This window comes from Gallinula chloropus (assembly GCF_964237585.1).
Source record: "Gallinula chloropus genome assembly, chromosome: 32".
NCBI classification, from domain to species: Eukaryota; Metazoa; Chordata; class Aves; order Gruiformes; family Rallidae; genus Gallinula; species Gallinula chloropus.
The window spans coordinates 3,051,513-3,069,768 of record NC_140117.1 but is presented as its reverse complement, the minus strand read 5'-3'; the positions used below and the strand labels follow the sequence as shown (position 1 = coordinate 3,069,768).

The following is an 18,256-nucleotide window of genomic DNA, read 5'->3' as shown; positions in this document are numbered from 1 at the left end:
CCTGTGGTGGTTTAGCCCTGGCTGGAGTCCAGACACCCACCAAAGCCGGTCTATCACTCCCCTTTTTAGTTGGACAGGGAGAAAATATATACTTAGAGGCTCAGGAGTCAAGGTAAGGACAGGGAGACATCATTCTGTAATCAACAACATGGGCAAAACAGACTCAACACAGAGTGAAGGGAAGAAAACTCTCTAATTTATTACACTGCACCACACACACAGTGAAAACCAGAATCAGATAATGAGAAATGCGACCAGATCTTAAAACACCTTCCCTGCACCCCTCCATCCTTAGCAGACTTTAGTCAGGATTTTGCTCAATTCTTTCTTCCCGTTGTGGCACATGGAGGGCAGGGACTGGGAAAAATGGGGTTCTCGGTCACTTCTTCATGAGCTGTTTTCCCCCCACCCCTCTCTTCTTAGCTGACTTCACTCTAGTCATGATTTCAGTCCCTTCTTCCCCCCCACTGTGGCAAGGGGTGGGGGGGAGGGGGCAGGGACTGGGAGATGGGGGCTTCACTGATCCTGGCTGGAAACCAGAATAACTTCTCTAAATGACAAAAACTTCCTTCTCTGTGGATTTCCCCTTCGTCCATCCCCAGGGAACCATGAAAGCAGAGCTGCTGCACCTGCAGCCAATTTTCCTGCCTGGTTAATTAGCTTTTTCTACCCCTTACAAAACCCCTGGCTTCTCTGTGTGTTCAACAAGGTTCAACATTTTGCTGAAGGGCTTCCTGCACTTGTAGCACTGGTAGGGTTTTCCTCTCATGTGGATTCTCTGGTGGGTCTTGTCACAACATCAAGCTCCACATGAAGCTTTTCCTGCACTCAGGGCACTTGTACATCTTCTTGCTGATGTGCACCCCTGGCTTCTCTCTGTGTCACAACAGGGGTAAGATGAAAATAAGCAGCAGGAAGGTTTGTGGAGAAGGCAATGCTGACCTCAGAGAAACCCCAACCCAGGAAGACTCTGCAGAATGGCAACATGCCCTCACTGAATCTGGACATGAGGGTGGCCAGAGCAGGGACTTAATTACATCCCAGAGAAATGACACGGGAGAAAAAGCTTTCAAGTGCAGGAGAAGCTTCACATGGAGCTCAGACTTTGCTGTCCACCAGCAAACACATATGAGGGAAATGCCCTTCAGGTGCCCAGAGGATTTGAGATACTTCCACAGGAGCTCCAGCCTCGTGACGCACCAGAGGGTGCACACCAGCAAGAGTGTGGGAAGAGCTTTGGACAGAGCTCAAACCTCTCATGGTTTTTTCCCCCTGCCGGGAGCTGAGCACCAGATGCCCACCAAAGTTGTTCTGTCACTGCCCTTTTCAGTGGGACAGGGAGAAAATAGATATTGAGAGGCTGAGGAGTGGAGATAAAGACCGGGAGAGATCATTCTGCAATCAGCATCATGGGCAGAACAGACTCAACACAGAATAAAGGACAGAAAACTCTCTCATTGATGGCACTGCCCTGCACCCCCAGCGACACCAGAGTCAGGTGATGAGAAGTGTGACCAGATCTTAAAGCAGTTCCCCCCATCCCTCCCTTCTTAGCAGGCTGCACTTTAGTCAGGATTATTCTCTGTTCTGCCCCCCACATTGTGCCACGGGGAGGGGCAGGGACTGGGAAAATGGGGGGTTTGGTCAGTTCCTCATGAGTTGTTTTCCTTCTCAGCTGAGGTCACACCCACAGGAGATAGTCCTCCATGAACTTCCCCAAAGTGAGTCACTTCCCCCAGGGGTGTAGAGACCAAGTGGGTCCCTGATCCGATGGCTGACAAGGCAGATTCTGGCCAGGCGGCTTCTGGACCGTCTCTGTAGGGCTTTTCTCCGTGTGCACAGGCTCCTTGGCAGTGTCCATGGGCTCAGGAGGTGCCATGGGGACAACACTGACCGGTGCTTTAGTCTCTGTTTCTTTGTATTCATAGTCTTGGGGTGGGGGAGGCCGGGCTGTCCTGGGACTGGGGGCTCAAACCCTTTCCCAGCAGGCCATGCCGTTGCCGCCAGAGCTTTAGCAGCCCCCGTGGCATCTGTCTGCTCCGCTTTTATGCTTTCCTGAGTGGACATCACAAGTTTCCCAGCAGCAGCAACTCTCTTGACCTTCTTGTCTCCCCTACAGACTGCATCCCATAATTTATCCCCCACCCCTCGCCAGGTGTTTACACTGAGCACTAAGTGCAGTTGGAGTGAAACTCCGTGGTCACGACACCCCCGCAGCAGACGCTCCAGCGTCGACTCATCCCATTTTATGCCTCTTTGAAAGGGTTTTTGCTCAAATCCTGCCCATAGCCCTTTCCTCACTAGAGAACTTATTCCCCACAGCTGTAACAGCTGCTCACCTTCTCAGCCGTACTGCTGCAGGGTGTTGTTTCCTCTTCTCTCCACCGTCCTTGAGCGCTGTCTGGTTGCTGCAGGGATTGTTTCCAGCTGCTCTTTTCCTCTGGAGTTTCACTGATTTCTTCAGTCGTGGTATCAGGAGCTCGTCGGTCGTAGGTTCAGGTCACATCGGTCAATCTCGGGATCACGTCGGCGTCACCATTTGTGGTGACCAGCAATAACCAACACCCAATTCAATATGAATTTTAGGTGAAGCCATTTATTGGGTGAAATCACACAGATTGTAGACCTTTATTACTGCAAATGTGGCAAGCTGAAAAACTGCTACTTGGTTACATACACTGTTTACACCCCACTGATTGGTTACTGATTATAATGAGTTCTGATAACCCATCTTATCACTAAATATCCTCAGTTTACCTTTGATGCCTAAAAGCATCCACACACCGGCTGTGTGACCATCTTATTATGGCTGGTTCTTGACATGTTCCCTTACTCCCAAGTTCTTCCCATCACAACTTCTTGGTTTAGGGCAGCCTGTACCCCTGTCATCAAGGCCTCTGTGTTTTGGGAATGTGACTATTAAGTTCCTCTCAGCATGAGTAACTTGTCCTGTCTCATGGGCACACGAGGATGTTGTCAGGGCCTAAATCTTGGGTGAAGAGAGTTAGGCCGCCGGCAGGCCTGCTGTCTTCCCCAACAGTTCACTGCTATGGGTACAGTCATAAATCACAGTGTCTCTCAATCTCTCAGTCCCAGTCCTCCATGGTGTCACCAGGCTCCCCCCAGCAAACCTGCTCCAGCGCAAATCCCTCCCTTTCTCATCTCTGTGTCTCTGTCTCTCTCCATGGGCTGCAAGTGCTGGCAGGGCCTTGCTCCGATGCAGGTCACAGCATCTCCTGTATGTCTCCCCCTGCACCAGGGTGGGGCCTCTCCACAGTCTGCAGGTGGGGTCTTGGTCTTTCCATGGACTGCAGGGTCACCCGCTCTAGCATGGGTTTCTCCACTGGCTGCAGGGGTATCTTTCTCTCAGGCATCTGGGGCACCTCCTCCTCCCCTTCCCTGCCCTTGATGTCTGCACAGTTTCTTAGACCTCCTCACTCCCTTCACTGGGGCACAAAGTGGCTGTTTGTGGGATTTTTTCTCCTAAATGTGACTCCCAGAGGTGCTGTGACCATCACTGATGGCCTCGGCCTTGGTCAGCAATGACTCTGGCTGTGAGCCAGCTGGTGGTTGTTCTGTGGAGCCTGCAGAGAGCTTCTGGCTATTCTTTGCAGAAGCCATACCTACAGCCCAGAACCCAGCCATGCAAAACAACAACCGAGCTTTACCCTCAGGCTTGAGGCCCCAGAACACTGCGGCTCATGCCCACAGCCTCTGCCAGCCTCACAGGCTCTGCCTTCCTCCCAAACCCTGGTGCTTTACCTGGTATGTACATCCAGATGAGGAATCCACTGATGGCAATGACAACCAGGATGGCAAGGGGAACAACCACACATGGCATGGTGGCCGAGGAATCGGGCACTGACATGAGAGTTACCCTCTGCGTGCCCAGGCCCCACAGCACTCGGGGTATCACATGAAGCTGTGACACAGACCCCCTGTGCCCAGGGCGTGGCGGGGCTGGCACCCAGGCCCACAGCACCATGTAACAGCAAGGGGATAGGACAGGGTTCTGAATGCCAGGGATGCAGGGACAGGAGATGGGATGGGTTGGGGGAGCCCCTCTGGCTCCGGGGTGGGGGTACAAAGTACCATAGGAAGGGTGAAGGACTGGGACATGAAGTGGGAGTCCCTCTGGGTCTGGGGGTCTCCACTGACACAGGCATAGCGAGGGGTGGGATGTGGCAGCCAGGCCAGGAATGGGGTGCTGGGCACTGGGCAGTGAGGGATGTGCTAGCTTTGGAGGGCCTCCCCAGCTCAAGGACAAGGATGGGACACCTGCTGACAGTGGCACTGGGCAGGGTTGGGTCTGATGCCTCGAAAAGCCGGAATCAAATCTCACTCGCCTTGGTGCCTATGAAGCAGGTATCCTTTATTGCAGCGCTGGGCACACAGGGCATCGCTCCTCCATCTGTGTGCACCGTTCAAAGGCCAATTTCTCATATTTGTGCAGACTGACTCTACATATTCTCTGAAGCTCCATCTATATCAACCTACTCAGCATTACTACATTTCACCGAATCAGGTCGGCACAGGCCGGGGCAGCAGCGTGGGGCAGGGAAAGGTCTTCTGGGGGGAGGCGGGGAGCTCTCCCATCCCAGAGCCCTGTCCCAGCCCACACGCAGTCCCGCTCTGGTTTTAGCGTTGACGCAGTCTGGACAGGTCCGCACGGCTCAACTGCTGACCAATCTGAGTCTGCTGGTCCAGGTACTCCTGCACCCTATTCTTCTTCCCATAGCGGGCACGGAAGGCCACATCCACGAACTCAAACCCGGCGTCCCCATGACTGAGCTGTAAAACATAAGTGTAGAAGTAGCAGGAGGAGTGGAGCTCTGTGGGGACACGGGGCATGGTGAGGGGTGGGGGGTGCGGGGACCCACAGTTCGAGGGGGATAGGACTGGAGCGGGGATGTTGGGGCAACAGGGTGTGCCCAGGAGGGGGTCCTACTTCCCAGGAAGACCAGAGGATCCCTGCTGTCAATGACAGGGGAGTCCCAAGAAGATGCAGATTGGGTGGGGGGCGGTGTGGGGAAGGGGAGGGGAGGGGAGGGGAGGGGAGGGGAGGGGAGGGGAGGGGAGGGGAGGGGAGGGGAGGGGAGGGAAGGGGAGGGGAAGGGGAGGGGGAGGGGGAGGGGGAGGGGGAGGGGGAGGGGGAGGGGGAGGGGGAGGGGGAGGGAAGGGAAGAGGGTGTGGAGGTTGGAGGAGGCCAAGGCAAAGTGGGGCCGGGGGGTGGGGGAGGGGGCGTTCCGAGGGGCACCCGCTGTCCCACGGGAGGGATCAGGTGCTCCTTTTGCCTGGGGGAGTTCCCGGGGCCCAGGGAAGGGGAACCTGGGGTGGAGGAGGGTCAAGAGGAGTCCCGCTGCCCAGGGAATGGAGCACTGGAGCCCAGGAAAGGAGGTCGGGGGGGGTTCTGGCGCCCAGGGAAAGGGCTACAGGTCCCTGCCCACACTCACCTGACACTGCTTAGTCACCAACAAGCATACGACGACCCCCAGCAGGAGACCCAGACCCAGCCCCACGGCCTGCAACATCGGTCCGCTCGGCTCGGGATCCGAGAACGCAGGAGCCGAACGAGCCCCGCTCCAGGACAGAACTCGCTGCCAGCCCCGCCCCCCCGAGCACCGCGATTGGCTCCGCCACCACCTGCCCGCCAATGGCAGCCTGAGACGCCTCTGACGTCACCGGGCGCCGGGCAGATCGCGTCTCTGCGGGTTAGCAAGTGAAAGCGAAAGCGCCTAAAGCAGCGTGGGGGGAGGGGGAGGCAAAGCCCTCTCCTCACTCCCCCCACCTTCGGCGCTGGACCCCGCACGGGGCCGCCCAGCCCTCAGACCCCCCTGGGGGTCATGGGGGTTATGGGGCCCGTGGGGGGTCCCGTGCTGAAGGAGGGGGGGGGGGGGGGGGTGCGGGTGGGGTTTCTGTTTCCCCTCCCGCGCTGCTTTCGGCGCTTTCGATTTCGTTTCTGCCAATCAGCATAGACGGGATCTGCCCGGAGCCCGGTGACGTCAGAGGTGTATCGGGCTGCCATTGGTGGGTGGGTAGTGGCACAGCCAATCGGGGGGCTTGGAGCGGGGCTGGCAGCGAGGTCTGATCGGGAGTGGAGCTCATCCGGCTCCTGTGGTAGCGGAACCCGAGCCGAGCGGAGGGATGGTGCAGAGCCTGGTGCTGGGGGTGCTGCTGGGGGTCCTCATATATTTGGTCGTGTCTAACCAGCGTCAGGTAATTGTGGGCGGGGACCTGGAGCCCTTTCCCTGGGCGCCAGACCCCCCCCCCCCGACCCCCTTTCCTGGGTTCCAGTGCTACATTCCCTGGGCAGCGGGACCCCTCTTGACCTTCCTCCACTCCGGGTTCCCCTTCCCTGGTGCCCGGGAGCTCCCCTGGGCGAAGGGAGCCCCTGGTCCCTTCCACAGGATAGCGGGTGCCCCCTCGGAACGCCCCCTCCCTCACCCCCCGGCCCTGCTTCGCCTTGCCCTCCTCCAACCTCCGCACCGCCCCCCACCCAACCTGTGTCTCCTTTGAGTCGCCCGCCATTGACAGCAGGGATCCCCCGATCTTCCTGGGAAGTAGGACCCCCTCCTGGGCACACCCCGGTGCCCCAACATCCCCGCTCCAGTCCCATCCCTGCACCGTGGGTCCCCGTGCCCCCCACCCCCCACCGTGCCCTGTGTCCCCACAGAGCTCCACTCCTTCTGCTACTTCTACACTTATGTTTTACAGCCCAGTCATGGGGACGCCGGGTCTCAGTTCAGGGATGTGGGTGCCCCTGGACGCTATGAGAAGAATATGGCACATCCATACTTTGACCAGCAGACCCAGATTGGTCAGCAGTTGAGCCGTGCGGACCTGTCCAGACTGCGTCAACGCTAAAACCAGAGTGGGACTGAGTGTGGGCTGGGACAGGGCTCTGGGATGGGAGAGCTCCCTGCCTCCCCTCAGAAGACCTTTCCCTGCCCCACGCTGCTGCCCCAGCCTGTGCCGACCTGATTCGGTGAAATGTAGTAATGCTGAGTAGGTTGATATAGACGGAGCTTCAGAGAATATGTAGAGTCAGTCTGCACAAATAGGAGAAATTGGCCTTTGAACGGTGCACACAGATGGAGGAGCGATGCCCTGTGTGCCCAGCGCTGCAATAAAGGATACCTGCTTCATAGGCACCAAGGCGAGTGAGATTTGATTCCGGCTTTTCGAGGCATCAGACCCAACCCTGCCCAGTGCCACTGTCAGCGGGTTCCCAGTGTGAGGGGGTGCCTTGTCCTAGAGCTGGGGAGGCCCTCCAAAACCAGCACATCCCTCACTGCCCAGTGCCCAGCACCCCATCCCTGGCCTGGCTGCCACATCCCACCCCTCGCTATGCCTGTGTCAGTGGAGACCCCCAGACCCAGAGGGACTCCCACTTCATGTCCCAGTCCTTCACACTTCCTATGGTACTTTGTACCCCCACCCCGGAGCCAGAGGGGCTCCCCCAACCCATCCCATCTCCTGTCCCTGCAACCCTGGCATTCAGAACCCTGTCCTATCCCCTTGCTGTTACATGGTGCTGTGGGGCTGGGTGCCAGCCCCGCCACGCCCTGGGCACAGGGGGTCTGTATCACAGCTTCATGTGATACCCCGAGTGCTGTGGGCCCTGGGCACGCAGAGGGTAACTCTCATGTCAGTGCCCGATTCCTCGGCCATCATGCCATGTGTGGTTGTTCCCCTTGCCATCCTGGTTGTCATTGCCATCAGTGGATTCCTCATCTGGATGTACATACCAGGTAAAGCACCAGGGTTTGGGAGGAAGGCAGAGCCTGTGAGGCTGGCAGAGGCTGTGGGCATGAGCCGCAGTGTTCTGGGGCCTCAAGCCTGAGGGTAAAGCTCGGTTGTTGTTTTGCATGGCTGGGTTCTGGGCTGTAGGTATGGCTTCTACAAAGAGTAGCCAGAAGCTCTCTGCAGGCTCCACAGAACAACCACCAGCTGGCTCACAGCCAGAGTCATTGCTGACCAAGGCCGAGGCCATCAGTGATGGTCACAGCACCTCTGGGAGTCACATTTAGGAGAAAAAATCCCACAAACAGCCACTTTGTGCCCCAGTGAAGGGAGTGAGGAGGTCTAAGAAACTGTGCAGACATCAAGGGCAGGGAAGGGGAGGAGGAGGTGCCCCAGATGCCTGAGAGAAAGATACCCCTGCAGCCAGTGGAGAAACCCATGCTAGAGCGGGTGACCCTGCAGTCCATGGAAAGACCAAGACCCCACCTGCAGACTGTGGAGAGGCCCCACCCTGGTGCAGGGGGAGACATACAGGAGATGCTGTGACCTGCATCGGAGCAAGGCCCTGCCAGCACTTGCAGCCCATGGAGAGAGACAGAGACACAGAGATAAGAAAGGGAGGGATTTGCGCTGGAGCAGGTTTGCTGGGGGGAGCCTGGTGACACCATGGAGGACTGGGACTGAGAGATTGAGAGACACTGTGATTTATGACTGTACCCATAGCAGTGAACTGTTGGGGAAGACAGCAGGCCTGCCGGCGGCCTAACTCTCTTCACCCAAGATTTAGGCCCTGACAACATCCTCGTGTGCCCATGAGACAGGACAAGTTACTCATGCTGAGAGGAACTTAATAGTCACATTCCCAAAACACAGAGGCCTTGATGACAGGGGTACAGGCTGCCCTAAACCAAGAAGTTGTGATGGGAAGAACTTGGGAGTAAGGGAACATGTCAAGAACCAGCCATAATAAGATGGTCACACAGCCGGTGTGTGGATGCTTTTAGGCATCAAAGGTAAACTGAGGATATTTAGTGATAAGATGGGTTATCAGAACTCATTATAATCAGTAACCAATCAGTGGGGTGTAAACAGTGTATGTAACCAAGTAGCAGTTTTTCAGCTTGCCACATTTGCAGTAATAAAGGTCTACAATCTGTGTGATTTCACCCAATAAATGGCTTCACCTAAAATTCATATTGAATTGGGTGTTGGTTATTGCTGGTCACCACAAATGGTGACGCCGACGTGATCCCGAGATCGACCGATGTGACCTGAACCTACGACCGACGAGCTCCTGATACCACGACTGAAGAAATCAGTGAAACTCCAGAGGAAGAGAGCAGCTGGAAACAATCCCTGCAGCAACCAGACAGTGCTCAAGGATGATGGAGAGAAAACAACACCCTGCAGCAGTACGGCTGAGAAGGTGAGCAGCTGTTACAGCTGTGGGGAATAAGTTCTCTAGTGAGGAAAGGGCTATGGGCAGGATTTGAGCAAAAACCCTTTCAAAGAGGCATAAAATGGGATGAGCCGACGCTGGAGCGTCTGCTGCGGGGGTGTCGTGACCATGGAGTTTCACTCCAACTGCACTTAGTGCTCAGTGTAAACACCTGGCGAGGTGTGGGGGATAAATTATGGGATGCAGTCTGTAGGGGAGACAAGAAGGTCAAGAGAGTTGCTGCTGCTGGGAAACTTGTGATGTCCACTCAGGAAAGCATAAAAGCGGAGCAGACAGATGCCACGGGGGCTGCTAAAGCTCTGGCGGCAATTGCATGGCCTGTTGGGAAAGGGTTTGAGCCCCCAGTCCCAGGACCGACCAACCCCCCACCCCAAGACTATGGATACAGAGAAACACAGACTAAAGCACCGGTCAGTGTTGTCCCCACAGCACCTCCTGAGCCCATGGACACTGACAAGGAGCCTGTGCACACGGACAAAAGCCCTACAGAGACGGTCCAGAAGCCGCCTGGCCAGAATCTGCCTTGTCAGCCATCGGATCAGGGACGCACTTGGTCTCTACACCCACTGCTCCCATCCACACCTCCCACACAACTCCCCCAGAAATCACTGTCTCCTGATGAATCGGTTTGCAGCATTTGTTGGGATGTGCCATAGGCTCAGGGATGCATTTATCCACTGAGAGCAAGGCTGGGCACAGAGCTGAAGGAGTTTGGATGGCGACCATTGAAAGTGGGCAGCTTCCTTGAAAATTCACCTGGGAAACACAACCCCCCGTTTGGGTCGAGCGATGGCCGCTTCCTAAAGAAAACCTTGCCCACTTCCAAGATTGAATAGAGGAGCAACTGGCCAAGGGACACATCCAGCCCTCCACAAGCCCATGGAACTCGCCTATTTTTACCATCCCTAAACAGGACGGGCGATTGCGCTTGGTGCACTAGGTAAGAAAAGTCAATGAAGTGATGGAAGATGCGGGAGCTCCGCAGCCCGGTCTGCCACCTCCAAACGTGAGACCTAAAAATTGGGACGTTTGGATTGTTTGTTCACTATTCCCTTACACCCTGATGATTATGAGAAATTTGCCTTTTCAGTCCCTACTGTAAACAAAACTGAACCCATGGAAAGGTGTCATTGGGTGGTGCTCCCACAAGGCATGAAAAATTCACCCACTGTGTGCCAGGCTCATGTAGCCTGGGCACTTGCTCCAGTACGAAGAGCCCATCCTGATCTAATCTTTTATCATTACATGGATGAGGTACTGATTGTGGGAAAAAACTTGGACATTGAAAGTTTGATTCATGAGTTGACAGGGCATTTGAAAAGCAAGGGGTTACAGATTGCTCCAGAGAGAATTCAAAAGAAGCCAGTGTGGAAATCTCTGGGGGGGCAGATTGATAAAAGTACCAGAACACCTCAAAGGATTGAGATCCCAGCTGAGGTCAGCACGTTAAATGATGTTCAAAAGCTGCTTGGAGATACTAACTGGGTTAGACCATTGTGTGGCATTACGAATAGGGAACTGGAACCTGTAGTGGCATTGCTAAAGGGAGGAGGTGGTGCAGGAGCACCCAGAATCCTGTCAGAAGCAGCTAAAAAGGCCCTGGAAGTCATTAGTAACAAAATCAAAAATACATATACCCATGGATGGGATGCTGAGTGGGACATAGGAGTCACAGTCGTTAATCCAACAGAACATGTGTTTGCTATTATAATGCAGTGGACTAATGACAAAGATCCCTTCAGGCTGTTAGAATGGGTATTCCTGCCCATGCAGCCAAAGGGAACTGTAACTCTGTGTTTGGAGGCAACAGCCCAGGTCAGTGTAAAAGGCCACAATCACGTAGTAGGAACTGCAGGAACAGAACCCACATTTATTGTTGTTCCATCAGCAGCAGAGTATTTAGCTTGGGCCTTGAGGAACAGCACTGCCCTGCAAATAGCTTTATCAGACCGTGCAGGGGAAGTGAAAGTGCATTACCCACCACACAGAATCTCTACAGCAGCACAGAACTGTCCAACAGAAGAAAAGCCCTTGTTGTCTGGGTGTGTGGTTCGGGGTGTTCCAGTATTCACTGATGCAGGGGGAAGAGCTCAGAAGGCTGCAATTCCATGTCAGGAGCATGGGAAATGGCAGGATTTGCTATTCAAAGGAGCCCAAGCCTCAATCAGCAGCTGGAGCTGCAGGCGGTTGTGAGAGTGTGTGACAAGCGGAAAGCCGAACCGGTTCATCTGGTCTGTGACTCCCTGTGTGTGGTGGGAATAGTGACCCGAATGGAACGGGCACTATTGGAAGGGGTTTCAGATGAGAGATTATATAGATTGTTTAAGGAATTCTGGCTCCTCCTGTCTAACCAACAGCATCAGCACTTTATTACCCATATTGGCAGCCACACGGGACTAACTCAGGGTCTGGCAGAAGGCAGTCAGAGAGCAGACAGGTTGGCAGCACCAGCGTGGGCTGCTCCCTCAGCAGAGCGCTGTGCACAGGCTCAGAGATCACATGAATCCTTTCATCAATCTGCCAGGGAGCTTCAACGACAACACCACCTGTCAGTTGCTGAGGCTAAAGGGCTTGTACAGTTGTGCCTGGACTGTCAGCAGTTCACCAGTGGCCTTGCCGCTGGTGTCAATGCTCGTGGCACAGGCCCACTAGAAGTCTGGGTTCATCAGAACTCGTTATAATCATTAACGAATCAGTGGGGTGTAAACAGTGTATGTTTACATTAGCAGGGTTCTTTTTATGTTTACATTAGCAGTTTTTCAGCTTGCCACGTTTGCAGTAACAAATGTCTCTAATCTGTGGGATTTCACCCAATAAATGGCTTCACCTGAAATTCATATCAAATTGGGTGTTGCTCATTGCCAGTCACCACAGTGATAGAGTACAGAAATAGTGAGGGACATGGAGAGACAGAAAAGCCCTTGACACGGTTTCTCACATCATTCTGACTGAGAAACTGGCTGCCACTGGCCTGGACAGGTGGACCCTCAGCTGGGTTAAAAACTGGCTGGATGGCCGGGCCCAAAGGGTGGTGGTGAATGGAACCAAATCCAGCTGGAGGCCAATCACGAGTGGCGTCCCCCAGGGCTCAGTCCTGGGTCCAGTTCTGTTCAACATCTTTATCAATGACCTGGATGAAGGGATTGAATGCTCCCTCAGTAAGTTTGCAGATGACACTGAGCTGGGAGGAAGTGTTGATCTGCCTGAGGGTAAGGAGGCTCTTCAGAGGGATCTGAACAGACTGGACCCATAGGCTGAGACCAAGGGGATGAAGTTTAACAAGGCCAAGTGTAGAGTGCCACACATGGGACATAACAACCCCATGCAGCGCTACAGGCTTGGGGGAGACTGGCTGGAGAGCTGTCAGGCAGAGAAGGACCTGGGGGTGTTGGTTCACTGCAGGCTGAATATGAGCCAGCAGTGTGCCCAGGCAGCCAAGAAGGCCAATAGCATCTTGGCTTGTATCAAAAACAGTGTGGCCAGTGGGTCTGGGGAGGGGAGTGTGCCCCTGTACTGGGTATTGGTGAGGCCACACCTCAAGTACTTTGTCCATTTCTGGGCTCCCCACCATAAGAAGGACATTGAGATCCTCAAGTGAGTCCAGAGAAGGGCAACCAGGCTGGGGAAGGGGCTGGAGATCATATGAGCAGTGGCTGAGGGAGCTGGGACTGTTTAGTTTGGAGAAGAGGAGGCTGAGGGGAGACATTACCATCTCCTACAACTACCTGAAGGGAGAGTGCAGAGAGGTGGGCAATTGTCTCTGCAGCCAGGGGACAGGGGGTGGGACAAGGGGAAATGGCCTCAAGCTGTGCCAGGGCAAATTTAGATTGGATATTAGAAAAAAATTTTTACTGAAAGAGTTGTCAGGGCTGGAACAGGCTGCCCAGGAAGGGGCTGAGTCACCTTCCCTGGGTTTGTTCATAAAATGGTTGATGAGGTACTTAGGGATATGGTTTAGCATAGGATTGGATTGGTTGGACATGATGATCCTCAAAGGTCTTTTCCAACCTTGGGATTCTGTGATTCTGTGAAATATGAGAAACTTGGCTTGAAGCGGCGCTCCTGCATCCGAAGGAGTGATCTCCAGTCTGCCTGGTGCTGGGAAGAAGCCGACCCGCTTCACAGACACCGAGGCTGTTGAGTTTAGATTCCGGCTTTTCAAGGCTTTGGCAGGAAGATGTGGAATGTCAATTCATTTTTTGTGCTACAGGACCTCAAATCCCACCCCCTGAAAGGAAATCTATGTTTTCCTCATCCTGCTGAGTCCCAGAGCTCATTTCCTTGCTGTGAGATGATTCCTTTCTCCAGGGCGTTTAGAACATCTCCCTACATTTTGAGCTGATACGGGATTTGGGATAACTCCTGGAGAGGGGCCGTGGGGCAGAGCAGGGGCTGCCCTGGGGACCTGTCTGTGGTCCCACCCTGCCCTTGAGCACTGGCTTCTGGCACCATCGTGGTGCTGGTGCAGGGGCTTTGGGGATTTCAGCCCCTCTTCAGGGGCAGGGGCAGGGGCAGCTCTTCTTTGCCAGATTGCCTCTGGGGTGGCTGTGACCCCCATCACCCTCCTCTACCTTCCTTCCCCTCCCTCCTCTCCAGAGTGGCAGCAGATGTGGCTCCCGGCGAGCCCCAGGAGCCTCCTGAGGTATTGGGTGACTCTCCACGTGCTCCAGCTGGGATCAGGTAGGGATTCTGCAGGGCTGGTGGGGGCTTTCACGCGCTCTGGATGGCAGATGTGGGGCAGGAGCTGCCATGGGGTGGGGGGAGCCCAGCCCGTAGCTTGGCCCTGCATAATTTCACTTTCCCTTGGCCGCTGTGGCTGGAGCAGGGCTGACTGGGGTGGAGGTTGTTTTCTGGACCAGGTCCCCGCCCCTGGGAAACCTCCTTCTCCTTCCAGTCTTGCTCCAGTTTCTCTGGGGTCTCTGGACCATGGGAGGGCAAAGCAACACCCACGGCATGGAGTGTGCCTGGCTCACGCCAAGCTCGGCCCTGGCCTGCAACACCCTCAATTAACGTAGGCACCATCTCCATGTCTGTGTCCTTCTCCATGGCCAAGCTGACTTCAGAGTGGTAGGACCAGGCCATGCTCTCTGTGTCACCGTGGGGCAGGATGTTGTGCTGCCCTGTCACTTGTCCCCAGCCATGGACGCTCAGAGCTGGGATATCAGGTGGATCCGGCACAGGGTCTCTGAAACGGTGCACCACTACCGACATGGGGAGGACGTGTCTGGGGACCAGATGAAGGAATATGTTGGGAGGACACAGTTGCCCAGAGATGGTCTCTCCAGAGGAAGGCTGGACTTGCGAATCTCTGGGCTGAGACCCTCTGATGATGGTTATTACCTCTGCACCGTGACTGACGGTGCCTCCTATGGAGAAGCTTTGGTGGAGCTGGGGGTGTCAGGTTTGTGTCTGGTGCAGTGTTTCCAGGGGTGGTCGTGGTGTCCCTGGGCTCGTTTGTCACTCACAGACCTGTGTCCCATCCCATGGTGCCCCAGGAGAGCTGGCACGGTGTCTGGAAACCTTGGGGGGGTGCAGATGCTGCCTGGAGGCGCTGAAGCTGCACAGCTCAGTCTTGCTATGCCGGGAGGTTTGGGGGGAGATCTGGGGCCGTTGGGCATCAACGCTGGGTGGTTCCTGCACAGGTTGGGGTGGGTTTGGTGGGAGCTGTGCTGGGTCTGCTCAGGGATCTGGTGGTGACCTTGAAGCTGAGCCCATCCCTCCCTGACCCCAACCCTGGGCTCTTCCCCAGCCACAGGCTCTGGCCCTCAGCTCTCTCTGGAGGGTTACGAGGCCGGAGGCATCCGGGTGCTGTGTCGATCGGCGGGATGGTTCCCGCAACCGGAGGTGCTGTGGAAAGACCCCAACGGGCACCATGTCCCCTCAGTCTCCCAGAGATATTCTCCTGATGCCAGGGGCCTGTTTGACACCGAAGATGCCATCATGGTGACAGGGACCAGAGATGGGAACTGGTCCTGTGTGGTCAGGAACAGCCGCCTGGCCCAGGAGCAGGAGGCATCCCTGCGCATCTCCGGTGCAACGGCTGCAGCCAGCCCCTGCGGCACTGGAGCAGGGCGGGGGTTGGCTGCCTGGCTGGGAGCAGCTTTGGTCTGGGCTTGGGGTGCAGTGTGGGGGTGTGGGGGCATGAGAGGACTCTGTCCCATTGAGGCCAGGGCTCACAGGAAAATGGCTGGGAGGTGTGGTGTGGGGATCTCTTGGTCCTTCTCCCAACGGATGTGAGTGGAACTCGGTCCCTTTCCCTGCGGATCTGTTTGTTTCTCAGCTCCCTTTCTCCACGATGCCCATCCCTGGATGGTTGGTCTGGGTGTGCTCCTCATGGTCCTTGTATTCTCCATTGGGATCATTTGCATCGGAGTTTCTCTCTGGAGAAGGAAAGGTACGTTTGCTCCCAAAGGACGTGTTGCCTCTATTAAAAAGCTGTTTGCGCTGGGATGGAAGGGGACAAGGACACTGTGGGGTGTGTGTGGAGAGGACAGGGAGCACAGCCAGAGTGCCTGGCTGGTCGGAAGGTCCCAGAGACCCTCTTGAGCTGTTCCCACTGAGGAAGCAAGCTGCTCTCCTGACCTCCTCTTCCTCTTGCTTTGCTTTCCAGCACTGCTGTTTTCCAGAGAGCTGGGTGAGTCCTTCTGACCCCTTCCCCCAGCAAAACCTCCTGGCACAGAAGCCTCCAGGAGGGACTTGGCTCTGTAGGGTTCCTGGCATTGGGGCTGAGCTCCAGAGAGCCTGGGTGGGCTGGCAGGGGGATGGGATGGGAGGGAGCCATTCTCAGGAGCAAGGCGGTCTGGTCCTACTCGCCAAAAAGGAGTTGGGGATCAGCCCGAGCTCTGTGTGCTCCTTTGGGATGAGCCCTGGGGTGAGTGGTTGTTCCCTCTGGTCACACATTGTTTGCTGGTTTTGCTTTCCAGGGAAATGGGATGCAGCCCTGGGTGAGTGTGGTGGAAGGAGCCATTCCTGGTCTTTAGGGAGTTGTGCCCATCTGAAAGAGGAATTTTGGGTCTGCCTGAGCTCTGACAGCTCCTCATGGGCAGTTGGGGGATGACAAAATGTCCCACCTGATCAAACATTGCTTTCCCTTTGCTTTCCAGAGAAACGAGATGCAGCACTGGGTGAGTGTCCGTGAGCTCCGGCACAGCCTCAGGTCCTGTCCTGGGATCTTGGTGCTTGGCCCTTTCCCTCCCTGCCCATCCTCTTCATCCTGGCATCCCTGGGGCTGGGAAAGCCCAAGGGCATGTGCCTGTCTGGGTGGGCAGCTTGGGCAGACCAGCATGGGGATTGACCCTCTCCCTACCCAGAGCTGCTGGCACCGGCTCTGGGATGTAACCAGCTCTCTTCTCTCCTTATAGCATGGAGGAAGTTTCTGCTGCCCCACACTCCAGGTAACTGGGGGTTTGGGTGTCATTCAGGGGGGTTCTCCTCCCGTGCGTCGTGTGCAAGGGGCTTCTGGGCTGGACAGTGCATGGGACTGGCTGTGCCTGGGTATTTTACGTGACTCCCCAACCCCGAGCGTGGCACTGGGCTGTTCCTCTGCTGTGTTGTGGCCTGTCCCACCCCTCGTGAGCTCCATCAGTGGGGCCAAGAGGAGCCAATTCCCCCCTGACATCCCGGGCACTGCCCAGACCCAGCTGCTGCCTCCCCATCCTGCTCCTCCATGCTGGGGCTGCAGCCCGACTGGTGCCTGTTCCTATGGGAGTGAGCTCGGCCATGGCCATGCTGGGACTGGCCCTGGGATGGGATCTCTTGCAGGAAGGAGATGCCCCATGTCCTGCCCCATGGGGCAAATCCTGTCCCCGGGGGGGTGAAACCTGCCCAGCACTGAGCTCTGCCCCTGATGCTCTGGTTCCTCCTGTCCCTGCAGATGTGGTGACCCTGGATCCCAACACGGCTCATCCCGAGCTTGTCCTGTCCCAGGATGGAAGAAGTGTGAGATGGGGACCAACACAGCAGGACCTGCCTGACACCCCTCAGAGATTTACGTATTGGCCCTGCGTGGTGGGCCAGGAGGGATTCAGTGAGGGGAGGCACTGCTGGGAGGTGGAGATGAAGGGGGAGGTGGGAGGGGATTCATGGTGGGCTGTGGGGGTGGCCAGGGACTCTGTGAACAAGAAGGAGGATATATACCTGAGCCCCAAAGAAGGGATCTGGGCGGTTGGGCACTATAAAGGGAAGTTTCAGTCCCTCACCTCTCCTCGCACCCACCTGACCCTGTCCCAGGTCCCCAGCAGAGTCTGGGTCTGTCTGGACTATCCGTGGGGGCTGGTGACTTTCATCGATGGTCACAGTGGGGCTGAGATCTTCACTTTCCCACCAGCCTCATTCAATGGAGAGACCATCCGACCCTGGTTTTGGGTGGAGACAAAGGGAACTGAGCTGTGCCTCAGGGACAGCACCTCCTGTCCCCCTTCCTCCCTCCCCACACCCCCACAGAGACCCAGCCCCTCTGCAGACCCTGCCCACACTCCTCTCCTCCCTGCCACAGGAGCAGATGTCCCCTTCGGCCCCATCCCAGCGCAGGGAGCGGGGGGGCAGTGAGGGGGCTGGGAAGGTTTCAGCTGGGCTGGAGCTCATTTCCCCACGTCCCTGGTATGGGCTGTGGGTTGTATTCCTGCTGCAGGCAGAGCTGATCACACTGTGATGATACAATCGTCAGGAGCCATGTGGGGATGCGCAACCCGCGGCCGGGACAGGGTTGCTCACCCTGGGCTCCATCGTATCTCCAGCTGTCCCAGCTGTGACCCGTTGGATGCAGCTCTGGGTCTGGCTGAATCTATGAATCTGGCTGAAATCTATGAAGTCGAATTTTGCAGGTGGGTGGAACAAAAATGTGTTTGGGCTGGTGCCCAGACATGGTTAATGGGGGCGTCAGGGCTCTGCCTGGCTCTGCTCACAACACCACCATGAAGATGAGCCCGAGGACTCATCCAAAGTGCGATTTGGTAACAAGTGTCCTTGGGGAGAGCTGAACATCTGAGGAAGAGGAAAGCTCCTGCCCCAGCCGGGGTGAGGGCTGGGAGATGGCAAGAGAGGGATGAAGGAAAC

The 18,256-nt window shown here is 56.0% G+C and overlaps 1 protein-coding gene and 1 long non-coding RNA gene across 2 annotated transcripts; one reads left to right on the top strand and one right to left on the bottom strand.

The window, feature by feature from the left end:
- Positions 1 to 4,351: 4,351 nt before the first annotated feature.
- On the bottom strand, positions 4,352 to 5,737 carry LOC311202968. Its single transcript, XR_014617947.1, has 2 exons — positions 5,454 to 5,737; positions 4,352 to 4,791 (listed from the first exon to the last, which is right to left on the bottom strand). It is a non-coding gene; the product is annotated as an uncharacterized lncRNA (long non-coding RNA).
- A 1,935-nt stretch (positions 5,738 to 7,672) lies between these two features.
- On the top strand, positions 7,673 to 17,816 carry LOC311202964 (butyrophilin subfamily 1 member A1-like; the record flags this gene model as incomplete). Its single annotated transcript, XM_084277605.1, has 7 exons — positions 7,673 to 7,751; positions 14,256 to 14,603; positions 14,952 to 15,233; positions 15,483 to 15,596; positions 16,306 to 16,326; positions 16,564 to 16,596; positions 17,076 to 17,816. The coding sequence occupies 7 exons, from the start codon at positions 7,673 to 7,675 to the stop codon at positions 17,747 to 17,749; spliced, it is 1,551 nt and encodes a 516-aa protein (XP_084133731.1). The 3' UTR covers positions 17,750 to 17,816.
- Positions 17,817 to 18,256: the final 440 nt, after the last annotated feature.